General features: G+C 42.0%; 1 protein-coding gene and 1 pseudogene across 4 annotated transcripts in view; one reads left to right on the top strand and one right to left on the bottom strand.

Moving 5' to 3' along the window:
• dstyk (dual serine/threonine and tyrosine protein kinase) overlaps positions 1–5,049 on the bottom strand; it is a 48,823-nt gene extending 43,774 nt beyond the window's left edge. Inside the window, exons 1-2 of one of the 4 annotated variants that reach the window (XM_065001842.1) lie at positions 4,877–5,049; positions 4,279–4,495 (exon numbers count right to left, since the gene is read on the bottom strand). In XM_065001842.1, coding sequence (XP_064857914.1) covers positions 4,279–4,495; positions 4,877–4,912 — 253 coding nt within the window. In that variant the 5' untranslated portion in view covers positions 4,913–5,049. Of the gene's footprint in view, positions 1–4,278; positions 4,496–4,805 lie in introns of all 4 variants that reach the window. The other 3 variants (XM_065001843.1, XM_065001841.1, XM_065001840.1) reach the window with 3 other exon arrangements.
• A 3,433-nt stretch (positions 5,050–8,482) lies between these two features.
• Positions 8,483–18,826, top strand: LOC135559840 (NUAK family SNF1-like kinase 2; annotated as a pseudogene).
• Positions 18,827–23,879: the final 5,053 nt, after the last annotated feature.

Raw genomic sequence — 23,879 nt, 5'->3', positions numbered from 1 at the left:
TCCCAAGCCATAAGAATGCTGAACAATTAATCAAATGGCCACCAGACTATTTACATTGACCCCCCAATTGTTTTTTACACTGCTGCTAACTATCATCGATGCAGTCACTTCACCCTTACCAACATGTACAAATTGCCTCAACTAACATGTACACTGACTCGGTACCGGTACCCCCTGTATATAGCCTCGTTATTTTATTGTGTTACTTTTTACTTTAGTTTATTTGGTAAATATTTTCTTAACCATTTCTTCAACTGCATTGTTGGTTAAGGGCTTCTAAGTAAGCATTTCACAGTAAGGTCTACACTTATTCGGGCATGTGACAAATAAAGTTTGATTTGATGTATAGAAGGGAATAGTGCTGGGGGCCAGGGGGGGCTTGGGTCATTGTGCCTCTCCCTTCTGAGGGGTAAGGAAGGAACCTTTATTCTTCAGGTATTAGACTTAGAAACAATCTGCATATGTTGATAATACAATGTAATGTTATATAACACCAACAAAACAATCCACTTTATCTTTGAGCAAATTTCAATGATTGGCTTACAATACAGAAATAACTTGCTTCAGCTTTAACTGGACCTGTTGAGAACTGGTGTCTGGCATCGCTCTGTCTGCACTTCTGGCATATGAAAGGCCTGAGGGATAATCTATTGTGTTTACTTCAAAGCCCCTCAGACTCATCTGTTATCTCCTGACCCATCTCCGTGGCAACCCATATTAACAACAAACAATTCATCCTGGCTCATCACAGGAAGTGGTCATAATCCTCCATGATGCTGAGTCATTGTCTATTTCGGTTAAACAAGAGACAAAGAACAGAGGCCAGAAATGGAATACCACTCCTTTCTCCCTCCCCACCCCTTCTTTTCTCCCTCTATCACCATCCTGTTGCTCTGCAACTGTTAATCTGGTATTACCCTGCCTAGTGTTTGACCTAAAACATTATTGATGCAGGAACAATCCAATGAATGATTGAACCACAGGAAATGCATTTTTAAAAAGATACCTAATGTACTGTCTACGGGGCAATTCCACAATAACAGACTCCGATTTTTCACTTTAAAAATGTCAAACAAACGATTACTAGAGCTTGAAGCATGTCATCTAGCATGACAGCCACTGTGGTTTGTTAGCCTTTACTATGAAGGTTTGACAAAGATACATACATATTGTATAGGCCCACTTGATGGGAAGGGTATGGTTAGATTGGCTTTTCCCATTAAATTTGACATTCTAGATGCACTAGATTGAAAGAATGAGAATGTTGAAAAACATTATTGGAAATGTGGATGCAAGTGTGTGTACTAGTGGAGATACTAAGCCCAAACACACCTTAAAGCTGTGGTTTTCAACTGGCTTTACCTCAGTACCCAAATTGAACCAGGTCGCGATCCAATATTCGCATCGTGATTTTATGTTGCCAAAATCCAATCCGAAAAACTACTTTTAATGCTATATTGGATAGTAAATGTACCAATTGTATGACAAGGGAACAACAGTCCCACCTTTTTCATGTCAATAATTCAACCAGTTGAGAACCGCTGCCTTAAAAATGGACAACTAGCGGTCCTCCTACTTTTGAGCAGTCAATTAGCCCATATCTGCTAACATTATTTAGATAGTTTAGCCAGCTAACTTATCTAAACCTATAGTAATCATGGTCAAATGACCAATCGGGGCCCCATCAATTATGTTAGTGACTCTCACTCAGATATCATATTCCAAACTGCAAACATTTCTCTCCGCCCCATGACAGAATGTGTAGAATTGCAGCAAACATGCTTTAAAATTGCAACATTCTCTCTATGCCCCATGGCAAAATGTATAGACTTTCAGGAAATTCACTTCAAAACACATTTTCTCTCTCTGCTGTCAAGAGGGGGTTGTTAAAATATTCTGCTCACATGATGAATAAAGATTTTTTTCTGTCCCACACCCCCATTAAAAGTTGCCCATCCCTGCTCTACAGAGTAGCTCTCTACATAGTGATACAAACTTTAGCGCGACAGAATTTTTGGAATGCAACACAAACAGAGCTCCGTAGCTCAGCTTTCGTAGACTGAAATCCCTTTGGGACAGGAAGGTTGGGCTTAAATGACAGCCGTATACAGTGGTGAGGAGGAGCTCAGTAGAGCCTTTGTGTCCGGAAGTAATTTAGCCATTAATTGTAGCCATTGACATTATGTGGAGTTGCTATTTTCTTAAGTCAATTAACTTGACATTCCTGGATAACTCATTATACTAATAAAGTCTGATTTAAATCAACAAAGAGTTTTAAAAAAGGAGAAGAGTACAATACTGTACATATCTAGCAGTGTTGGCAAAATCACTACATATCCCATTGAACCATGCGGGGAGAAGCCGTCACATTTTCAAGACCAGTAAGAAACGTCCAGCAAAACCTACGCCAATGACGGCGCTGGATCTCAAAACTGAACTTAGATCTGTGTTAAATAGCAATGATAGCTCGAACCAGTCATGACTTTTCAACAAAATAAATAATTTTCAAGTTTCTTTCCAGTACATTTCTTTGTTCGATGATTGTATAACTAGGAAAGGAGTATTGAAGTTGAGGGTGCAATGTATAAAGTTTGGCAATGAGGACAAAAACTAGCAAAGTTCAGCTAGCCAGCCAGGGAAATCTTGGGTCTGGATACAGCTGGGCCGCACATGCACACTAGGATAATTCAGGACACAGATTGTAGTTTTTATGCCCTGATATCAGGAGCTGGCAGCAAAAAGTTTGATTAAACAATTCAGAGACAAACTAATACATCAGTTGACACATTTATGGACAGCGAATCGATATACAATCCCAAAATCAGTTGCACCGGTCAATAGTAAAACAAAGCTTCAAACAATGTTTGAGTGAACCCAAATCCAGAAAATGGTGAAGTGGCTTCCAGACTTGGTAATCTCCTCCTCCTCCTCACCACCACCACCAGTATACCTTGGCTCAAAAGAACTAATCTCCTAAACAGGAACGTGAGAATCACACCCACACCCTGCTCATCAGCCCACTTACTTTGAGGTCAGGCAATCCCCAAATCAACTAGTTTAGTGACTACTTCTATGTTTATCACCACCAGTACATGTTTCCTTTTAGCCTCAGTTCCTTAAGTGGGAATCTCTGCATATTTGTGGCACTTTATGTCCTATTGTTGAGAAAGACTTACTGGTCCTAATCTCTTCATTCTTTCCCTCTAAAATCCTATTTAATGCATTTTCTACAGTCAACGTGTTGGCAAGGAAATCTCTTTCCGGGAGAGAACAATCTTGTTTTTTCCCCAGAGGGGAAACAAGACATTTAAGCCTACCTCATCACCCATTCAAAAGACAGTTCAGCTCATTTTTATTTTACCTTTATTTGACTAGGCAAGTCAGTTAAGAACAAAACAGAACGGCACCTTGTCAGCTCGGGGATTCGAACTTGCAACCTTTTGGTTACTAGTCCAACGCTTTAACCACTAGGCTACCCTGCCGCCCCAATAATAGTTATCCACCTGTTTTGCCATCCCACCACTGTATATAGATTGAGTACAGGTCGGAACCCTGTGTGCCCTGTAGAAAATGCCCTACCTCAGCAGAACTTGCACACATTCCCAATTAGAACATTATGGGATGTGTATCAATTCTGCTGTGCCGTTTCCAATCCTCCTAGAATGACCACAATCAGAAGAGTTTCCATTCAAACTATGGCTAATATAGAGTGACAGACGTTCCTGTGTTTGTGGTCGGATATGTTTACGGGGCTTGTCGATGGGCTTTATGCTGGAAACAACAATCATATTACAATTCAAGAGTTTGAGTGGTCACTCAACAAAGGCAAAATCTGTATTTTTTTGTGTGAGATTTTTGGTAATTTAGCAGACACTCATATCCAGAGTAAGTAGTAAATGCATACTTTTTTTCTGAATATAAGTTTCTCAAATGCTAGTCAGGATAGGCCTACATGTTAATAAAATGGGTTTATCATGTTCTTTATCATTTCACTGATTGTGATCCAAATGTAAGACAACAAAATGATAATTACTGTAGAATGTAAAATAATCACAGGGTCATTCAATGACAGGCATATAAGTACTGTAGCTGCATGAAGCCACCATGGATAAATGTAACCTCAAGAACAGTGTGTGACATTCAATAAGGCCTAACCCTACCCATGTTTAGCGAAGCACGATGTATTCTGAGAAATGTGGGAGTTTTACTCTACATTATGTTGTGATGATGCCATGGTTAATTATATTGGTAACAAATCCGAAGAGCTGCACATCTTACCTGCCTCCAGAGCAGCTGCCTCGGAGCTGGCGGCCGATGCGCAGGCATTACTGTAGTTCTGTTTTATTTCCCGGAAAAATGCGTTGGTCTCTTTCAGATTATTTTTTAGTTGTATGGAGTGTTTATTGTAGCCGTTGAAGATCCGGGTTAATTCTCGAGCTAAAGGAGTCACTTTCTGCAAATTTCCGCCACCGATCCCCTCCATGGCAATTCGAGTCTGCAATGAGACACAAATGGGAGAACGTTCTTCTCTTTAATACTAACGTAACGTTACCACCCTATGAACCGAATATAGTAGACATATGGGTCCCAGTCTAATTGCCAGTTTAATTGCCATTGGAAGTTAACTACTGGATAAAGCCCTTGAATTGAATTGATAGCCAATGTCCTCCAAAATAATTGAACAAACGACTGGCTTAGCTAACATTAGCTGTACACTGTTTCTAGCCCTAACTAGCTAGCAGGGTCTCAAAGTTAGTGAATTGAGAAATGCCAACTACGCTAGCTAGCTCCGTAGCTTAATTTACCTTCCTGTCCTAGCCAGCAAACCAGGCATCGTATTCCATGCTAATCTGTTTTAAAATAATTGCCACATTACCCCAACCGACGTCATTACGTGAGCCCCCTCAAGCATTTTTTTTAAACTGGTGCTATCTACCGAGACCCTGCTAATTTGATGTCTAACCAGAGATACTTTTAAGAAATTAAATTGTAAACTCCATTCGATTGGTATTAACGCCCGCGCGGTGCATTCTGGGGGATTATGGGACAAGGCGCGCACATCTTCAAGGAGTGAATGGGAGTAAATTGGGTGCGAGCTCAAAAATCCAATATTTGCATAAATTACTGGAATAAGACACACAGCATTACACATATTGGATGAGATAATTAACTTGTTCTCGCATAGCTTTGAAATTGTGACATTACGAGGAAAATAGGCAGGTTTCTCGACTCGATCCCTGATTTCTGGAAGGGATTGCGTGACGCAGCATGACAACGTGACCATTCATTGGCCATTGAAATTCCTATTAATTCAGGGCTTTATTGACATGGGAAATATATTTACATTGTCAAAGCAAGAGAAATAGATAATAAACAAAAGTGAAAAGAACAATACAAAATGAACAGTGAACATTACACTAACAAACGTGACAAAGGAATAGAGACATTTCAAATATGGCTATATTGGGGCGGACGGGTAGCCTAGTGTTGGACTAGCAACCGAAAGGTTGCAAGTTCAAATCCCCGAGCTGACAAGGTACAAATCTGTCATTCTTCCCCTGAACAGGCAGTTAACCAACTGTTCCTAGGCTGTCATTGAAAATAAGAATTTGTTCTTAACTGACTTGCCTAGTTAAATAAAGGCAAAAATATATAATGTAACAATGTGCAAATAGTTAAAGTACAAAAAGGAAAATATAAATATGGCTGGTATTTACAATGGGGATTGTTCTTCACTGGTCTCCCTTTTATTGTGGCAACGGGTCACATATTTTGCTACTGTGATGGCACACTGCGGTATTTCACCCAATAGATACGGGCATTTATCAAAATTGAATTTGTTTTCTAATTCTTTGTGGATCTATGTAATCTGAGGGAAATATGTGTCTCTAATATGGTCATACATTTGGCATGAGGTTAGGAAGTTCAGTTTCAGTTTCAACCTCATTTTGTGGGCAGTGTGCACATAGTCTTCTCTTGAGAACCAGGTCTGCCTACAGCGGCCCCTGCCAATAACAAGGATATGCTCACTGAGTCTGTACATAGTCAAAGCTTTACTAAACTTTTGGGTCAGTCACAATGGTCAGGTATTCTGCCACTGTGTACTCCCTGTTTAGGGCCAAATAGCATTAACATTTTGCTCTGGTTTTTTTTGTTAATTCTTTGCAATATGTCAAGTAATTATCTTTTTGTTTTCCCATGACTTGGTTGGGTCTAATTGTGTTGCTGTCCTGGGGCTCTGTGTGGTCTGTTTGAATCACCAAGGTGAAGTTGATTTTATATTCACACATTCGGACATTCAACAGACATTCAACAGACATTCACCACAAGTCATTTAAAAATGTAAAAATCAATAACTAATTCACAGTTTGTCACAGAATTATCAAACTAGATATGATTTATTCTAGAAATGTCTAGCATACTTTTACAACCGTTGTTTTGAGTAGACATTCCAGTTGACTTGATAGAAATACATAATCTATCAAATGCCATTTAAAGCAGTATAAATCAATAACTAATTCACCGTTTGTCACAGAAACATCAAACTAGGTATAATTCATTCTATAAATGTCTAGCATAGCTTTAGAATCTTTGTTTTGAGGAAGAATTCCAGTTGACTTGATAGAAATAAATAACATCTATAAAATGCAATTTAAAGCTATATAAATCAATACCGTCACTGATGACAGAATCATCAAACTAGGTATGATTTATTCTATAAATGTCTAGTAGACTTTTACAACCTTTGATTTGATAGAAATACATAACATCTCAAATACTGCATTTAAAAATTCAGTGATTGTCTCAGGACAAAAAGTGAAAATATGCATTTATTTGCAACATCTTTAAAGAAATGTTCATTTCAAGTGCAATTTGTTCTATATGAAGTAGACAATGTTTATAATCTGAAACTGTATACCAAATCAATGTTTGCATTTTAGTGCAACAGTTCCACATTTTAAAGTAGTTACAAGGCACAACAGTCATCTATTTATACGTCTCTAATTTAACAGCAAAGAGGCCCCTTCCAATCATTTTCTGTTTTGGCTTTGTTGAAGTCCTGCCACCCCCAGACAAGCTGAATGGTACCATCTCTGGCACACAGAGCATTCTATCTGCAGTATTAAACAGATACTACAGGGTTATGTTTATTTACATGTAAATTACAGTTCTGGAATAAGCTAATTCTGTTACATGCTTTTGCAATTAGGAACATTTTCAAATTGAATTGGTTTTTTGTTCAATTGCTGGATTGACTTTAAATGTCATGCATTTGACCACAACCCTGGTAGAAGCACTCATAACTGAGGTGTTAATCATCGTTGAGTATTCAGGCAATATAAATCATATAGTAATAAAGGCATACATTTGCAAAAACATATGCGTTGATAAAAAAGATATCACACATCGTTGTAATATCAAACATTACAACAATGGCAGTCTTTTCAATCCAAATCAGTTTACTCATCACTTGTGCCAGATACAATGTGTGTACCTATTACAGTGAATTGCTGTCATAGTATGTATCTAGTATCTCTCATAGTAGAATAATAAAATAGTGTAATGATTATAGAACATTAGAGAAATAATAACACAAGGATAACCCTGACAAAAAAAAACGTTTCAAGACAGTTTCATACTTCTAAATGTATTGAAGGATGAAACTACATGAGTTTTCATAGCTTACTGTTATAATACCCAAAGACAAACTCAGTTGGTCCGATGATCATCATTTTTCTCTGGATGATTCAAAGCACACATTGAGCAGTCTTGCTTCTCATTGAAGACTGGAAAAAAAAAAGAGGACCACATTTGTATGCATTGTTGACACATTTAAAGATGCTTTCTGGAACCCATAGTTCTAAAGGTTGTGCTTCGAAGACTAAATCTGTCTCTCACAGTTGCGTGCTACATTGTTCTCTCACTGTTTGTGCTTTGCCCCCTTCCCACACCCAGTAGCAAAGGGTTCCCCAAAGATCATCTTTATGCATTACACAACCCATTGGAGCCAAAGTTTACCTTTAAAACACCTAGTCAACCTTGTTGTAAACTACTGTAAAGGATAATTTCCCTCCTTTTTTCTGTATTTCCTGTTAGCCTGAATGCAGAATAAAAATAACACCTCCCCCTAGTGGCCAAGAAATAAAAACAGCAAGGTTCCATGAGTTCACCATGTGGGTGTCACGTTCTGACCTTAGTTCCTTTGTTTTGTCTTTTGTTTTAGTATGGGCAGGGCGTGAGTTGGGTGGGTTGTCTAGGTTAGTTTGTCTATGATTTTCTATTTCTGTTTTTGGCCTGGTATGGTTCTCAATCAGAGGCAGCTGTCAATCGTTGTCCCTGATTGAGAACCATATTTAGGTAACCTGTTTTCCATTGTGTTTTGTGGGTGGTTATTTTCTGTTTAGTGTTGTGTTGCACCTTACAGGACTGTTCGTTGGTTGTTTATTGTTTTGTTTTCAGTGTTCATTAAAATATTTAAAATATGGACACTTACCACGCTGCACGTTGGTCCTCCTCTCTATCTCCAGACGACAATTGTTACAGAACCACCCACCAAAAGAGGGCCAAGCAGCGTGGTAACGGGCAGCAGCAGCGGCCGAAAACACAAGACTCCTGGACTTGGGAGAAGATTTTGGACGGCAAGGGACCCTGGGCACAAGCAGGGGAATATTGCCACCCTAAAGCAGAGCTGGAGGCAGCGAAAGTGGAGAGGCGCCGGTATGAGGAGGCAGCACGGCAGCGCGGCTGGAAGCCCGAGAGGCAGCCCCAAAAATGTATTGGGGGGGACACGGGGAATGTGGCTAAGTCAGGTAGGAGACCTGAGCCAACTCCCCGTGCTTACCGGAGAGCGAGAGGGACCGGACAGGCACCATGTTATGCGGTGGAGCACACGGTGTCTCCGGTGCGTGTGCATAGCCCGGTGCGGTACATTCCAGCTCCTCGTATCGGCCGGGCTAGAGTGGGCATCGAGCCAGGTGCCATGAAGCCGGCTCAGCGCATCTGGTCTCCAGTGCGTCTCATCGGGCCGGTGTACATGGCACCAGCCTTACGCATGGTGTCCCCGGTTCGCCAGCACAGCCCAGTGCGGGCTATTCCACCTCGCTGCACTGGTCTGGCTACGGGGAGCATTCAACCAGGTAAGGTTGGGTAGGCTTGGTGCTCAAGAGCTCCAGTGCGCCTTCACGGTGCGGTCTGTCCGGTGCGACCTCCACGTACCAGCCCTCCGGTGGCAGCCCCCTGCACCAGGCTGTCTCTCCGTCTTCTCCCTACAGGTGCTCCCGCCTGTCCAGCGCTGCCAGAGTCTCCCATCTGTCCTGAGCTGCCAGAGCCGCCAGTCTGTCCTGAGCTGCCAGAGCCGCCAGTCAGCCAGGAGCTGCCAGAGCCGCCAGTCAGCCAGGAGCTGCCAGAGCCGCCAGTCAGCCAGGAGCTGCCAGAGCCGTCAGTCAGCCAGGAGCTGCCAGAGCCGTCAGTCAGCCAGGAGCTGCCAGAGCCGTCAGTCAGCCAGGAGCTGCCAGAGCCGCCTGTCACGCCGGCGATGCCAGAATCGCCCTTCACCCCGGCGCTGCCGGAGTCTCCCGTCCATTCGGGACCCGTGGCTAGGGTCCCCAGTCCGAGGTCGGCGGCGAGGGTCGCCGCTCTTAAGAGGCCACGGAGGCGGTTAAGGAGGCGGAGAAAGACTATGGTAGAGTGGGGTCCACGTCCCGCGCCAGAGCCGCCACCGCGGAAAGACACCCACCCAGACCCTCCCCTATAGGTTCAGGTTTTGCGGCCGGAGTCCGCACCTTTGGGGGGGAACCATATGAGAACCATATTTAGGTAACCTGTTTTCCATTGTGTTTTGTGGGGTGGTTATTTTCTGTTTAGTGTTGTGTTGCACCTTACAGGACTGTTCGTTGGTTGTTCATTGTTTTGTTTTCAGTGTTCATTAAAAAAATTTAAATATGGACATGAATTATAATAACTACTGTAGCTACATCAAACCTACATCAAAGTACATTAAACATCCCAAAATGTATTTTCTAGTATCAGTATTTCCTTTTTCAGGCTTTCCCCCTGAGGTAATAGATTCAACTGTTCAACACTTACAGCCAAATGTTTAATACCGGGGTATTCCCAGAACACATTCTGGAAAGTCTATAGATACAGTGGTCACTTTATTAGGTACAACCTACTTTGCATCATTCAAAACTGTTGATGAAACTGGGAAAGGAGATAGACTGCTCAAGTTTATTACAGTCAGTACAAGCTGAGTGTTGGAATTATTAAAAAACAGTTTTGGAACTTTTCTGAGTTACAAAAGACTATCACAGACTGTGCTGTCATTTTGCACATTCTAAAGTTCAAACAAACAGTAACATAATACCTGATAACTTCTCTGCATGCTTTAGTGTCTAGCAAGCCAAGACCACTGGACTTGGTGTATGTAGGAGCAATTCATTTTCGTGAATAGGGTGGTGAACCTAATATCACAAACAATTCCTTTTGAGCAGTGTCTGTTTGTTATATGTTTAGTCAATGGGTATAATGTTAAATCTGATCCCCAAGGTCCTCATACTGTAAGCTCACTTGGATATATAGTTGAAGGTAAAGAAACAAATATGAAACTAGGACATTAAAACACTGGCAGAATTCTTTCATCCACATCCATTCACATAAAACATGTATTTTAAAGTATAAATACCTTTCTAAGACCACTGTCTTTCTGGACATTTTAAAAGGTTTGCAAACAGTTCTTCCTGCAAGGAATGTGAATTGAATGAGATATGGTAATACCTATGTAGGTGACTTAGTTTCTACACTGGTATAATGGGTATACTGTGTGGTAGTTGTACACCTCCCTGCTGAATTATGTAGAGCTGATTTGGGCAAGTTTATATATTTTTTCATGATCTTTTATGAAAAAACACATTTTCACGTAGTCTTTGTGCTAGCAGTTTAAGAGAGAAAGAGAGCAAATAGCATATTTGAAGTCCTAGTTTTTAATGGTTTGTGCCAGTAAATTGCAGAGGGGTTCACATACAGTTGAGAGGCAAATCATAATGTATACATTTAACCCAAAAACCAAACATGTACCGTCTACTTCTTATATTAGTGCTTGCCGGGCTAAAGTGAGCATCCAGCCAGGACGGGTTGTGCCAGCTCTACGCTCCAGACCTCCAGTGCGCCTCCAAGGTCCAGTATATCCTGTGCCAGCTCCATACACCCGGCCTCCAGTGTGTGTCTCCAGCCTAGTACATCCTGTGCCTGCTCCACGCACGAAGCCTCCAGTGATGATCCATGGCCCGGAGCCTGCAGTGATGATCAATGGCCCGGAGCCTGCAGTGATGATCCATGGCCTGGAGCCTGCAGTGATGATCTCCGGCGGCGGTCCGCGGTCCGATTCCTCCGGCGACGATTCACAGTCAGGAGTCTCCGGCGACGATTCGCGGTCCGGAGTCTCCGGCGACGATCCACGGTCTGGTTCCACGGAAGTGGAGGGATCAGCGTGCGGAGCGGGGGCTACGTCCCAAACCGGAGCCTCCCGTATAGAGTCAGGTTTTGCGGCCGGAGTCCGCACCTTTGGGGGGGGGGGTACTGTCACGCCCTGACCTTAGAGCCTTTTTATTTCTCTATTTGGTTAGGTCAGGGTGTGATTTGGGTGGGCATTCTAGTTCGTCTATTTCTTTGTTGGCCGGGTATGGTTCCCAACGACAGATTTGTACCTTGTCAGCTCGGGGATTTGAACTTGCAACCTTCCGGTTACTAGTCCAACGCTCTAACCACTAGGCTACTGCCGCCCCGTTTATAGTTTTTTTGGTGGAACATATTAATAAAGAAAATGTATGCCTACCACGTTGCACCTTGGTCTCATTCGAACGACAGACGTTATAATAACAGACTAGTTAGAACTTTGACCACACACCCTCTAGACGGACTTCATGCCCTCTGTAAAATCAAAACTGGACTCTTTCCTCAAAACAAAGGCTGTAAAAGTATGCTAGACATTTATAGAATAATTGTAAAATGGAATTGATGTATCTTCTTTTCAATCTTGTGTGTAGCTGTTATCGCATCCAGTCTAGAATTTCCAACAGCCTAGACTTTTAGTGCTTTCAAGACAACTCGGTCAAACTAGGTCAAACCATGTCTCCTTGACCTTCACATATAGTGCCTTGCGAAAGTATTCGGCCCCCTTGAACTTTGCAACCTTTTGCCACATTTCAGGCTTCAAACATAAAGATATAAAACTGTATTTTTTTGTGAAGAATCAACAACAAGTGGGACACAATCATGAAGTGGAACTACATTTATTGGATATTTCAAACTTTTTTAACAAATCAAAAACTGAAAAATTGGGCGTGCAAAATTACTGTGGATATAGATACTTTTGTACCTGTTTCCTCCAGCATCTTCACAAGGTCCTTTGCTGTTGTTCTGGGATTGATTTGCACTTTTCGCACCAAAGTACGTTCATCTCTAGGAGACAGAATGCATCTTCTTCCTGAGCGGTATGATGGCTGCGTGGTCCCATGGTGTTTATACTTGCTTACTATTGTTTGTACAGATGAACGTGGTACCTTAACCAGACTTGTGGAGGTCTACAATTTATTTTCTTGGCTGATTTCTTTTGATTTTCCCATGATGTCAAGCAAAGAGGCACTGAGTTTGAAGGTAGGCCTTGAAATACATCCACAGGTACACCTCCAATTGACTCAAATGATGTCAATTAGCCTATCAGAAGCTTCTAACGCCATGACATTATTTTATGGAAATTTCCAAGCTGTTTAAAGGTACAGTCAATTTAGTGTCTGTAAAATTCTGACCCACTGGAATTGTGATACAGTGAATTATAAGTGAAATAATCTGTCTGTTAACAATTGTTGGAAAAATGACTTGTGTCATTGTCACGCCCTGACCATTTACATTGCCCCCTCCACCTTTGTTTTTACACTGCTACTACTTGCTGTTTATTATCTATGCATAGTCACTTTACCCCAACCTATATGTACAAACTACCTCGACTAAATCCTAGAAAAAAAGCATTAAGGTTCTTACAGGTTCAACAGAAAGACAATGTACGGGTGGCAACCCTAAGTCTAAATATTGCTGTTACATTGCACAAAACTTCAATGTTATGTCATAATTATGAAAAAAATCTGGCAAATTAATTATGGTCTTTGTTAGGAAAAAATTGTCTTCACACAGTTCGCGACGAGCCAGGCGGTCCAAACTGCTGCACATACCCTGACTCTGCTTGCACAGAACGCAAGAGAAGTGACACAATTAATATTGCCTGCTAACATGAATCTATTTTAACTTGATGTTTTCATTGATGTTTATGGTTAGGTACATTGGTGCAACGATGGTGATTTTTTTCGCTAATGCGCTTTTGTTAAATCATCACAATTTGGCGAAGTAGGCTGTTGTAACGGCAGATTTCCTCCTCTTCGTCTGAAGAGGAGTAAGGATCAGACCAAGATGCGGCGTGGTAAGTCTTCATGACAAATTTTATTAAGAAAAGCCTGAACACTATGAAATACAAAACAATAACATGAAATAAACCAAACCGAAACAGTCCCGTGTGGCACAAACACTGACACAGGAAACAAACACCCACAAACCAACAGTGAAACCCAGGCTACCTAAGTATGATTCTCAATCAGAGACAACTAACGACACCTGCCTCTGATTGAGAACCATACTAGGCCGAAACAGAAACCAAACATAGAAACACAAAACATAGACTGCCCACCCCAACTCACACCCTGACCAACTAAATAAAGACAAAACAAAGGAAATAAAGGTCAGAACGTGACAGCTGGGATTCAATGGTAAATTAACAGTCACCGCATTGCCTGTTAACGCAGAACAAGAAAAATACAATAATTTGTGTGATATTAGTTTAAGCAGACTGTTTGTCTATTAGGTGGCTTAGATGAAGATCAGATCAAATGTTATGACCAATTTAAGCAGAAATCCAGGTAATTCCAAAGGGTTCACATACTTTTGTGAACCCTACTCTTTCAAATGTAGGTAGGGATAAATAAAGTGACTCTGCAATAGGATAGACAATAAACAGTAATAGCAGCATATGTGATGAGTCAAACGAGTTACTAAAAAAGGGTGAATGCCGATAGTCCAGGTAGCTATTGGTTAACTATTTAAATAACTATTTAGTAGTCTTATGGCTTGGGGGTAGAAGCTGTTCAGGTTCCTGTTGGTTCCAGACTTGGTGCATCGGTACCACTTTCCGTTCGGTAGCGGAGAGAACAGTCTATGACTTGTGTGGCTGGAGTCTTTGACAATTTTTAGGGCCTTCCTCTGATACCACCTGGTATACAGGTCCTGGATGGCAGGGAGCTCGGCCCCAGTGATGTATGCACTACCCTCTAGCGCCTTGCGGTCGGATGCCAAGCAGTCAAGATGCTCTCAATGGTGCAGCTGTAGAAGTTTTTGAGTATCTGAGGGGCCCATGCAGAGGTGTTGTCGGGCCATCTTCATGACTGTGTTGTTGTGTGTGGAACATTATAATTCTTTCAAATCAAATTTTATTGGTCCCATACACATATTTAGCAGGTGTTATTGTGGGTGTAGAGAAATGCTTGTGTTTCTAGCTCCAACAGTTCAGTAGTATCTAACAATTCACAACAATACACACAAATCTAAAAGTAAAAGAATGGAATTAAGAAATATATAAATATTAGAATGAAGCCATGTCGGAATGGAATTGACTAAAATACAGTAGAATAGAATAAAGTATTTACATATGAAATTAGTAAAGCAGTATGTAAACATTATTAAAGTGACTAGTGTTTCATTATTAAAATGACTAGTGATTCCGTGTCTATGTATATAGGGCAGTAGCCTCTAAGGTGCAGGGTTGAGTAAACAGGGGGTAGCCGGCTAGTGATGGCTATTTAACAGTCCGATGGCCTTTAGATAGAAGCTGTTTTTCAATCTCTCGGTCCCAGCTTTGATTCACTTGTACTGACCTCACCTTCTGTGACATCGGGTGCTGTAGGTGTCCTGGAGGGCAGGCAGTGTGCCCCCGGTAATGGGTTGGGCAGACCACAACACCCTCTGGAGAGCCCTGCGGTTGCGGACGGTGCAGTTGGATGCTCTCAATTGTGCATCTGTAAAAGTTTGTGAGGATCTTAGGGGCCAAGCCAAAATTCTTCAGCCTCCTGAGGTTGAAGAGGAGCTGTTGCACCTCCTTCACCACACTGTCTGTGTGGGTGTACCATTTCAGATTGTCAGTGATATGTATGCCGAGGAACTGGAAGCATTTCACCTTCTCCACTGCCCCCGTCTGTGGACAGGGGCGTGCTCCCTCTGCTGAAGTCCTTTGTTTTGTTGACGTTGAGGGAGAGGTTATTTTCCTGGCACCACTCCGCCAGGGCCCACACCTCCTCCCTGTAGGCTGTCTCGTCATTATGGGTAATCACTGTTGTGTCATCTGCAAACTTGATGATTGAGTTGGAGGCGTGCATGGCCACTCAGTCATGGGTGAACAGGGAGTACAGGAGGGGGCTGAGCACGCACCCTTGTGGGGCTCCTGTGTTGAGGATCAGTGAAGTGAATATGTTGTTTCCTAACTTCACCGCCTGGGGACAGCCCATCCGGAAGTCCTGGACCCAGTTGCACAGAGCAGGGTTCAGACTCAGGGCCCCGAGATTAATAATGAGCTTGGGGGTACTATGGTGTTGAAGTCTGAGCTATAGTCAATGAACAGCATTCTTAAATGGGTAGTCATCTTGTCCAGATGGGATAGGGCAGTGCGATGGCGATTGCATCGTCTGTTCGATCTATTGGGGCGGTAAGCAAATTAAAGTGGGTCTAGGGTGTCAGGTAAGGTAGAGGTGATATGATCCTTAACAAGCCTCTCAAAGCACTTCATGATGACAGAAGTGAGCGCTACGGGGAGATAGTCATTTCATTCAGTTACCTTTGCTTTCTTGGGTACAGGAAGAATTGTGGATATCTTGAAGCAAGTGGGGACAGCAGACTGAGATAGGGAGAGATTGAATATGTCCGTAAACACTCCAGCCAGCTGGTCTGCACATGCTCTGAGGATGCGGCTAGGGATGCCGTCTGATCAGCTCCTTTGTCTTGCTGACGTTGAGGGAGAGGTTGTTGTCTTGGCATCACACTGCCAGGTCTCTGACATCCTCCCTGTCTCATTGTCGTTGGTGAACAGGCCTACCACGGTTATTTCGTCTGCAACTTTAATGATGGTGTTGGACTAGTGCACAGCCACTCAGTCATGGGTGAACAGGGAGTACAGGAGGGGACTAAGCATGCACCCCTGAGGGGCCCCCGTGTTGAGGGTCAGTGTGGTGGATGTGTTGTTGCCTACCCTCGTCACCTGGGGTCAGCCCATCAGGAAGTCCAGGATCCAGTTGTAGAGGGAGGTGTTTAATCCCAGGGTCCTTAGCTTAGTAATGACATTGGAGGGCACTATGGTGTTGAACACTGTAGTCAATGAACAGCATTCTCACGTCAGTGTTCCTTTTGTCAAGATGGAAGAAGGCAAGTGTGGAGTGCAATAGAGATTGCGTCATCTGTGGATCTGTTGGGTCGGTATGCGAATTGTGTGCGAGTGGTATGCGAGTGGGTCGAGGGTGTCTGGGATGATGGTTTTGATGTGAGCCATACTGTTTTGCTGTATATTACTCTAAGAACCACTTAGATTCTGTTTGTCCTTTTACAAATATGTAAAGATATTTGGTACTTTATTGCTATTTGAGCTGTATGGAATTGCCCTTAGTGGTAGAATATTGTCAGTCCAATAAAATGTGGTCCCTCATTAAAGTAACTATTCTGTATTAATGTAATATACATTTAGTAATATGTTCTAAACACTTTTCTTTTTACAGTTACTAAAAGTGTTTCTTTTTCAATCTTCACTGGCCCTTGTATGTTTTCTTTACCTCAAATGAAAATGGAAATTCAGCATAGTTAAACATTTTACAAATTAACAGGATTTGCAAGACCAAAGTAGTTTGACCTGCATTTCTTGAAGTTGAGCTACTTTAAGTTATTGCTCCTCGCATCTGTTAGGGACATGACCCCTGGAGAGTGGAGTACAATGGAGCACAGCTGACATTCCAGAACAATCTTCTGTTGGAATAAACTATTTTCTTCTCCAAATGCTCAGAGGGCTTCACATTGTGGGTAACTGTGGGCAAATAGAAAAGACTCATATCAGCCATATCTCTATTTGTTTAATATCATGAAGACCTTAATAGTTTGTATCTTCCCATCACACAGAATGGGATAGTGCATCGAGATTTGCAGCTGGAGAAAATTTGACTAGATGGAAATGCAATATTAAGTTAAGGACAAAGAGCAACTGTCTCAGCACCTGTGACAATCTACAATCTTTAGCATTTGCACGTCTGAGGCACTCACACGTTCATACTCCAGCAGGGTTGGGTCAATTTACCATTTAAATTCCAGTCAATTCAGAAAATAACCCAATTCCAAATTTTCCCAATTGACAAGCATTGTACATAATTGGAATTTGAGTTTCAGTGCACTTCCGGAATTGACTAGAATTTAAATGGAATTGACCTAACGCTCCACTAGTGTGCTTGGAGAAATTACACATGAACAACTCTCACATAAGGGCGGCAAACGATTCCCGTCATCTACTTTCACTTGTATTTGTAGTTAATAGTATTCATTGTTTAGTGAATGTACCTAATGGCAAACTTCTATTTGAATGATGTTCCAGATTGCTGACTTTGGGCTGTCCAACCTGTACCGTGATGATGAGTACCTGCAGATGTTTGTGGAAGCCCTATGTATGCTTCTCCAGAAATGTTTAACGGGCGGCCATACAAGGGGCTCGATGTGGATACGGGTCCATGCCCTTCGATGGGAACAACCACAAGAACCTGGTCTAACAGATTAACACTGGAAACTACCACAAACCCACCAACAGGTGGGTCTTCAGGTGAGTATTTTACAGAGTACAGCCTCTCCTCACTGGGATGTATATCTGCCCTGAAGTGGTGTGTTTTAGTAATATCTTATTTCAGCCCAGCAAACACAGGTATGTTTTCTTTCTCACTGTCTCAGATGCCTGTGGGTTGATTCGCTGGATGCTAATGTTGAAACCTGAGAGCAGAGCTACCATAGAGGAGATCGCTGGACACTGGTGGCTCAACTGGGGTTATCAGAACTTCCTACTGGCCGAGAGTGAGACTGTGACATTGGTACAACCAAGTGAGAAGACCTCTGCATCCGTACAGCAGTCTGGAGGCCCAGCCAGCATTGACAGTTGGCTATGTCGAAACTCCCAGCCCTTACTGGAGAAAAGCTCCAAGGTGTGCTGCCTGCTGCAGTCTCACGGGAGTGCAAGGAGAACATCATCTCCCAAACCATGCATTATGCGACCACCGCTTGGCCCTCCAAGGGCATTCTGAAGAGACGATGCAGCCTGAAGCAGAAGGTCCTCAGAGAGGCTCTGCCCCCAGCGATATAGGAACCAACGAAGGACTTTGACATCTCCAGCCCGGCCCAGCCCCCAAATGTTGCATCGCTGCCCCTCAAAGGCATCTTGAAGAAACCAGCCAAGCGAGAGTATGGCTACTACTCCTCCCAAAACAACAGTGACTCTGCCCAGACACCCCAGGCCCAGCTCAGCCCCTCAGCATGCCCCACCGGAAGGGCATCATGAAGTGCAACAGCAAGTTCTCCTCAGTCGGCCTGCAGGAGTTTAGGGCCTCTGGACCAGCTGGCGGCCTCCCTGGCAAGAGGTGGCACCAGAGCACAACCCAGTGGAGAAATAAGCGAGGACAGCATCCTCTCCTCAGAGTCCTGGTGTTACTCATGGAGGTAGCTGTTAATAGTGACATTTGTCTGGATTGAGTTCCAATCGGCTTTGGGGGGTTTTCAATGTTGACTTTGGGATTTTGATTTCTAAATTGTGCATTTTTGTTCAGGATGTTAGGAACTTTATCAGGGCTCAGTATCCCAAAACGATCTGAAGTCTAAGTTCATCATTAGAACCTTTGTAGAAGAATCGTTAAATCTCAGAGCTGTTTCCCAAAACCATCGTTATTAACGTTGTACTCAAACGCTCGTAATTTAAATTGCAGACGCACGCGAGTTGATTTTGTACATCCACACCCGACGTGATTAGGACACGCAGGTTGAAATATCAAAAGGAACTCTGAACCAACTATATTAATTTGGGGACAGGTCGATAAGCATGAAACATTCATGGCAATTTAACTAGCTAGCTTGCTGTTGCTAGCTAAATTGTCCTGGGATATAAACATAGGGTTGTTATTTTACCTGAAATGCACAAGGTCCTCTACTACAACAATTAATCCACAGATAAAAGGGTAAACTGAGTAAGTTTCTAGTAATCTCTCCTCCTTCAGTCTTTTTATTTTTCTTTGGACTTTATATGGTGGTTGGCAACCAACTTTAAGGTGCTTTACCACCACCAACTGGACTGGGGTGTGGACCTCAATTCATCTTTCAATCACCCACGTGAGTATATGCTGCTAAAAAACAATCAGGCAATGGGAGAGGATGGGACTTGCATTGCGTTGAGCGTCACAAATAGAATCAAGTTCGATTTTAGCGCCTGGCTATGCAGATTGCTCGTTGACCCATGCAAGCAGTGTGGGCGCAATGATTGAATAACATGTGTGTGAATTTATTTTTGCAATGCTCGCGCACGTTACGCGAGTGGTGTGGTCAGCATCCTGATTGGTTTTTAGGAGCATATACCCACGTGGGGGTGATTGAAAGATGAACTGAGGTCCACACTTCAGTCCAGTTGATGGTTATAATGCACCTTAAAGTTGGTTGCCAACTGCCATATAAAAAGTGCATCATTAGATGCTTTTTTGCCCTCGCACATCACTTTATACACAGAAGATCTCTGCTAAAAAGAATCACATGATTTATCCTTCTCTCTGTGACCGCCGATAACTTCAGAACAAAGTTGACTACAAATAAAAATACTTTGCAATTGATACAAACCAGCAACTTATAAAATGCATAAAATGAAAACCTGAGATGACTGCATTAAAATATAAACAGTATGCTAGGTCTAATTCAATCATATTGAAATATGGTCATTTTCATGTAAAAGGACCCATGAGCACCAGCATGTGATGTTCATAGGAACATGTCAAATTGAGTGTCAGATGAAAGCTAAGAGTCTATATTTTTGAGCAATTAATGTGAGGCATATATACATTTTTAAACCATTTTCCATCCTTAAAATGTGGAATAAGCAAAGGCTTTGATTTCTGGTCAAACAGATGAAAAAGGGGTCATTGTTATTTACTTTTTACCAGAAAAAGTCTTAAAAGGTATTAGAAATACATCAAAACACAATAATGACCCCTGCCAACTAATATCAACACTTATATTAAACTTTTGAGAAATGTTTCTGCCTTCTATAAGTTTAAGAAACATTGCCTTGTGCCTTGAAATTCTGTTTCCAAAAACCAACATATCTTTAAGATATTTTCAAATTTCTCTCCCTCATGAGGGGGGATAATGAAAGTTCACAGAAGTAACAAGTAAAGGTAGACCTATCAATTAGTTAGTGTTTTTAGTGATGTATATTTTGTTGAATTCTTAATTTTACAATGAATTATTAAGTGATTAAAACTCAAAATTCAGTATCTACACATGCTACAATGACGCACTTAGCGACTGTTCTCTCTTTATGTTCAATCACCATGTTGTACGCCATCATTGTAAATACGAATTTGTTCTTAACTGACTTGCCTGGTAAGATAAAGGTAAAATAAATCAAATAAATAATCAGACAGATTGATCTGGGCCTGCAGAGCTGCAGGGTCTACAACTGACTTTTATTGTCTTTAGCATGTATGGTAACTAGTTAATATGTAACTTCCCCATTGAACTGAAGAACTAGTCCAAACCAATACATGGGACAGTGCCTAGGAGCTGCCTAATCAGACTATTGAAACCTGATGATTATATCAAATGTTTATCAGGTTTCACTTGAATGTGTAACAAAATGCACACAAAGCTTCGCATAAGGGGCTGCAACATCAAGTTGCTATTCAGTGACTGGAATGTGATGATTACTTAGTTGCATTTTTAATAGGATGCTTTTAAATGTAAAGGGAAATACAGTATAACTCTTGGTTTTAGATGTATACAAGAGTGGTCGACAAAGGAGGTTAAGGCACAGATATTCACTTTGATGCTCAAACAGATTCAGGTGATTTTTCAGTATTATACAGGAACTACAAACCTTTAAAACAATTCCCTTAAGTGACCTAAATACGATTTTGTCAATTGTTTGCCAACTCATGTCGACACAACCTTAAAAATATGTTGCCAGGTAATAGATGCAGCATGCAGGTTAATCTAAGCAATGATATGTAGGTCGTGATCCAGTTTATCTTTTGCATCACCTTATGCTCTATCCCACTGATGAATCATTTAAAAAAACGGAAATGAAACTATACCCACATGAATGATTCTATCGTTGTCTTTGACCTTGTTTGCGACATATGATAGTTGTGGCATTACAATTGATTTAGTAGGCTGATTATAGTAGAATGCTGATACCAGAAAACAATGCTTGGTTGTGCTGATCAAACTCTAAACATTAGTCAGCATAGAGGTGTATTACAACACTCGTAACAGTCCTGACTTACTGATGTTCGCAGGATGAGAGAGATGTCAGAAGGGGTACAAAATGAAAAGCAGCATTTTAATAATAGTGAATAATGTCTTCACCAAGCTCTCACAGTGCAAACATTGAAATAAAAATGTAGTGCAAAACAGCTGGCAAAATCACAAAGAGCATATTTAATTTAAAAGGATACCCCTCTGTGGTAACTCTTCAGAGAGCTTCCCTGAAGCTAACAACAGTAACTTCAACGTTTTAAAATGTCCTTAAAACACCAAGAGCATAGCAATGAAAAAAAGAACTCAAACAAATGTCAACAGAAAGAAACATGGACATCTTATCAAAAAGATCACAATTAATCTTAAAAGACATGTTTCTTCCTATCACATACATTGTTTTAGTGACTGAGCTATTACTTCTCTGCCAAAAATTGTCGTAGGGGGTAGTTAAGACACCTTTCTCATGATAGTCACTATGGTAAACTAAGCCCCAGTCATTGTTAAGAAAGACCCATTAAAGTGATTGTCTGCTTGGTGTCATCTCTATCCGAGTAGGTCTTGGATGTCAGTGGCGATCTAGCTGATCTCTGGGACGGGCATCCCTGAACGACAAGCCCCTGGTGCCTGGGGGAGGGGGGCAGGCTGAGCTCCAGCACACCCTCCAACTGGTCAGAGCAGCTGCAGAGAGATTCCTGTTTGAGGACAGAGCAGTAAATAAATTGTCTAGGAAGGGTGAAATGAAAAGCTGTAACACATCAAACTTAGAGTCCTCACCAACCAAGGCCCAGAGAAAACAATTACATTTGTACTATGTTTTTAAACCAGTTTGCTTCCTTATTGAATAAAGGAGGCCTTTTTTCTTCACCTTGTGGAATGAACGACCAGATTGTACTTCCAGGGAGAAGCCAGACAAACAAGGAAAAATACAAGTATATATATTTTTTATCAATAAAATGTTATTTGTCACATGCTTCTTAAACAGAAGGTGTAGGTTAAGTGTGAAATTATTCCTAACGGGTCTTTTTCCAACAATGCTGAGTTGTGACACTAGGAATAAATACACAGTGACTAACGAATAATAGAAACGAGTACAAATAACATAGCTACTGGTATATACAGGGAGTACCACTACCAAGTCGACGTGCAGGGGTACGAGGTAGGGGTAAAGTGACTAGGCAACAGGATAGATAATACACAGTAGCAGCAGCGTGTGTGTGTGCGTGTATGTGAATATGTGTATGACGTAAGTATGCATGTGTGCGCATGTTATGTGTGTATGTGTGTGTTGGGGTGTTAATGTAAGTATGTGTGAGTGTGTGGGTAGAGTCCAATGTGTGTGCATAGAGTCAGTGCAAGTTACTGCAAAAAATGTATTGTTTGTCATATGGCTTGGGGGTTAGTGTCACGGCTGATTTCCTCCTCTTCGTCTGAAGAGGCGGTGTAGCAGGGATTGGACCAAAATGCAGCGTGGTAAGTGTCCATAGTGGATTTTAATGAATAAACCGAAACAGTACAAAACACGAAACGAAACTTAAAAAACCGAAACAGTACCGTGTGGTGAAACAAACACAGACACGGAAACAATCCCCCACAAAATACCCAAAGCATGGCTGTCTAAATATGGTTCTCAATCAGAGACAACGATAAACACCTGCCTCTAATTGAGAACCAATCTAGGCAACCATAGACTTACATAAACACCTAGATAGAAACACCCCATAAACATACAAAACCCCTAGACCAGACAAAACACAAATCCCCCATGTCACACCCTGACCTAACCAAAATAATAAAGAAAACATAGATAACTAAGGCCAGGGCGTGACAGGGTCCTGTTGGTTCCTGAGTTGGTGCGGTTTTACCACTTGCCATGTGGTAACAGAGGGAACAGTCTATGACTTGGGTGGCTCGCGTCTTTGACAATTTCCTCGGCCTTCCTCTTAAACTGCCTGGTATAGAGGTCCTAGATGGTAGGGAGCTGGGCCCCAGTGATGTACTGGGCCGTACTTATCACCCTCTGTAGCGCCTTGTGGTCTGGTGCCTTGTAGTTGCTGTACCAAGCAGTGATGCAGCCATTCAAGATGTTCTCAAAGGTGCAGCTGTATAATTTTTTGAGGATCTGAGGGCCTATGCCAAATGTTTTCAGTCTTCTGAGCGGGAATAGGCACTGTCATGCCCTCTTCACAACTGTGTGGGTGTCTGTGGACCATGTTAATTCCTTAGTGGTGCTGACACGGAGGGAACTTGAAGCTCTCGAC

This window comes from Oncorhynchus nerka, linkage group LG15 (genome assembly GCF_034236695.1).
Source record: "Oncorhynchus nerka isolate Pitt River linkage group LG15, Oner_Uvic_2.0, whole genome shotgun sequence".
NCBI lineage: Eukaryota > Metazoa > Chordata > Actinopteri > Salmoniformes > Salmonidae > Oncorhynchus > Oncorhynchus nerka.
Note: the sequence above shows the minus strand (reverse complement) of the source record. Positions and strands in the feature narration are given on the sequence as shown.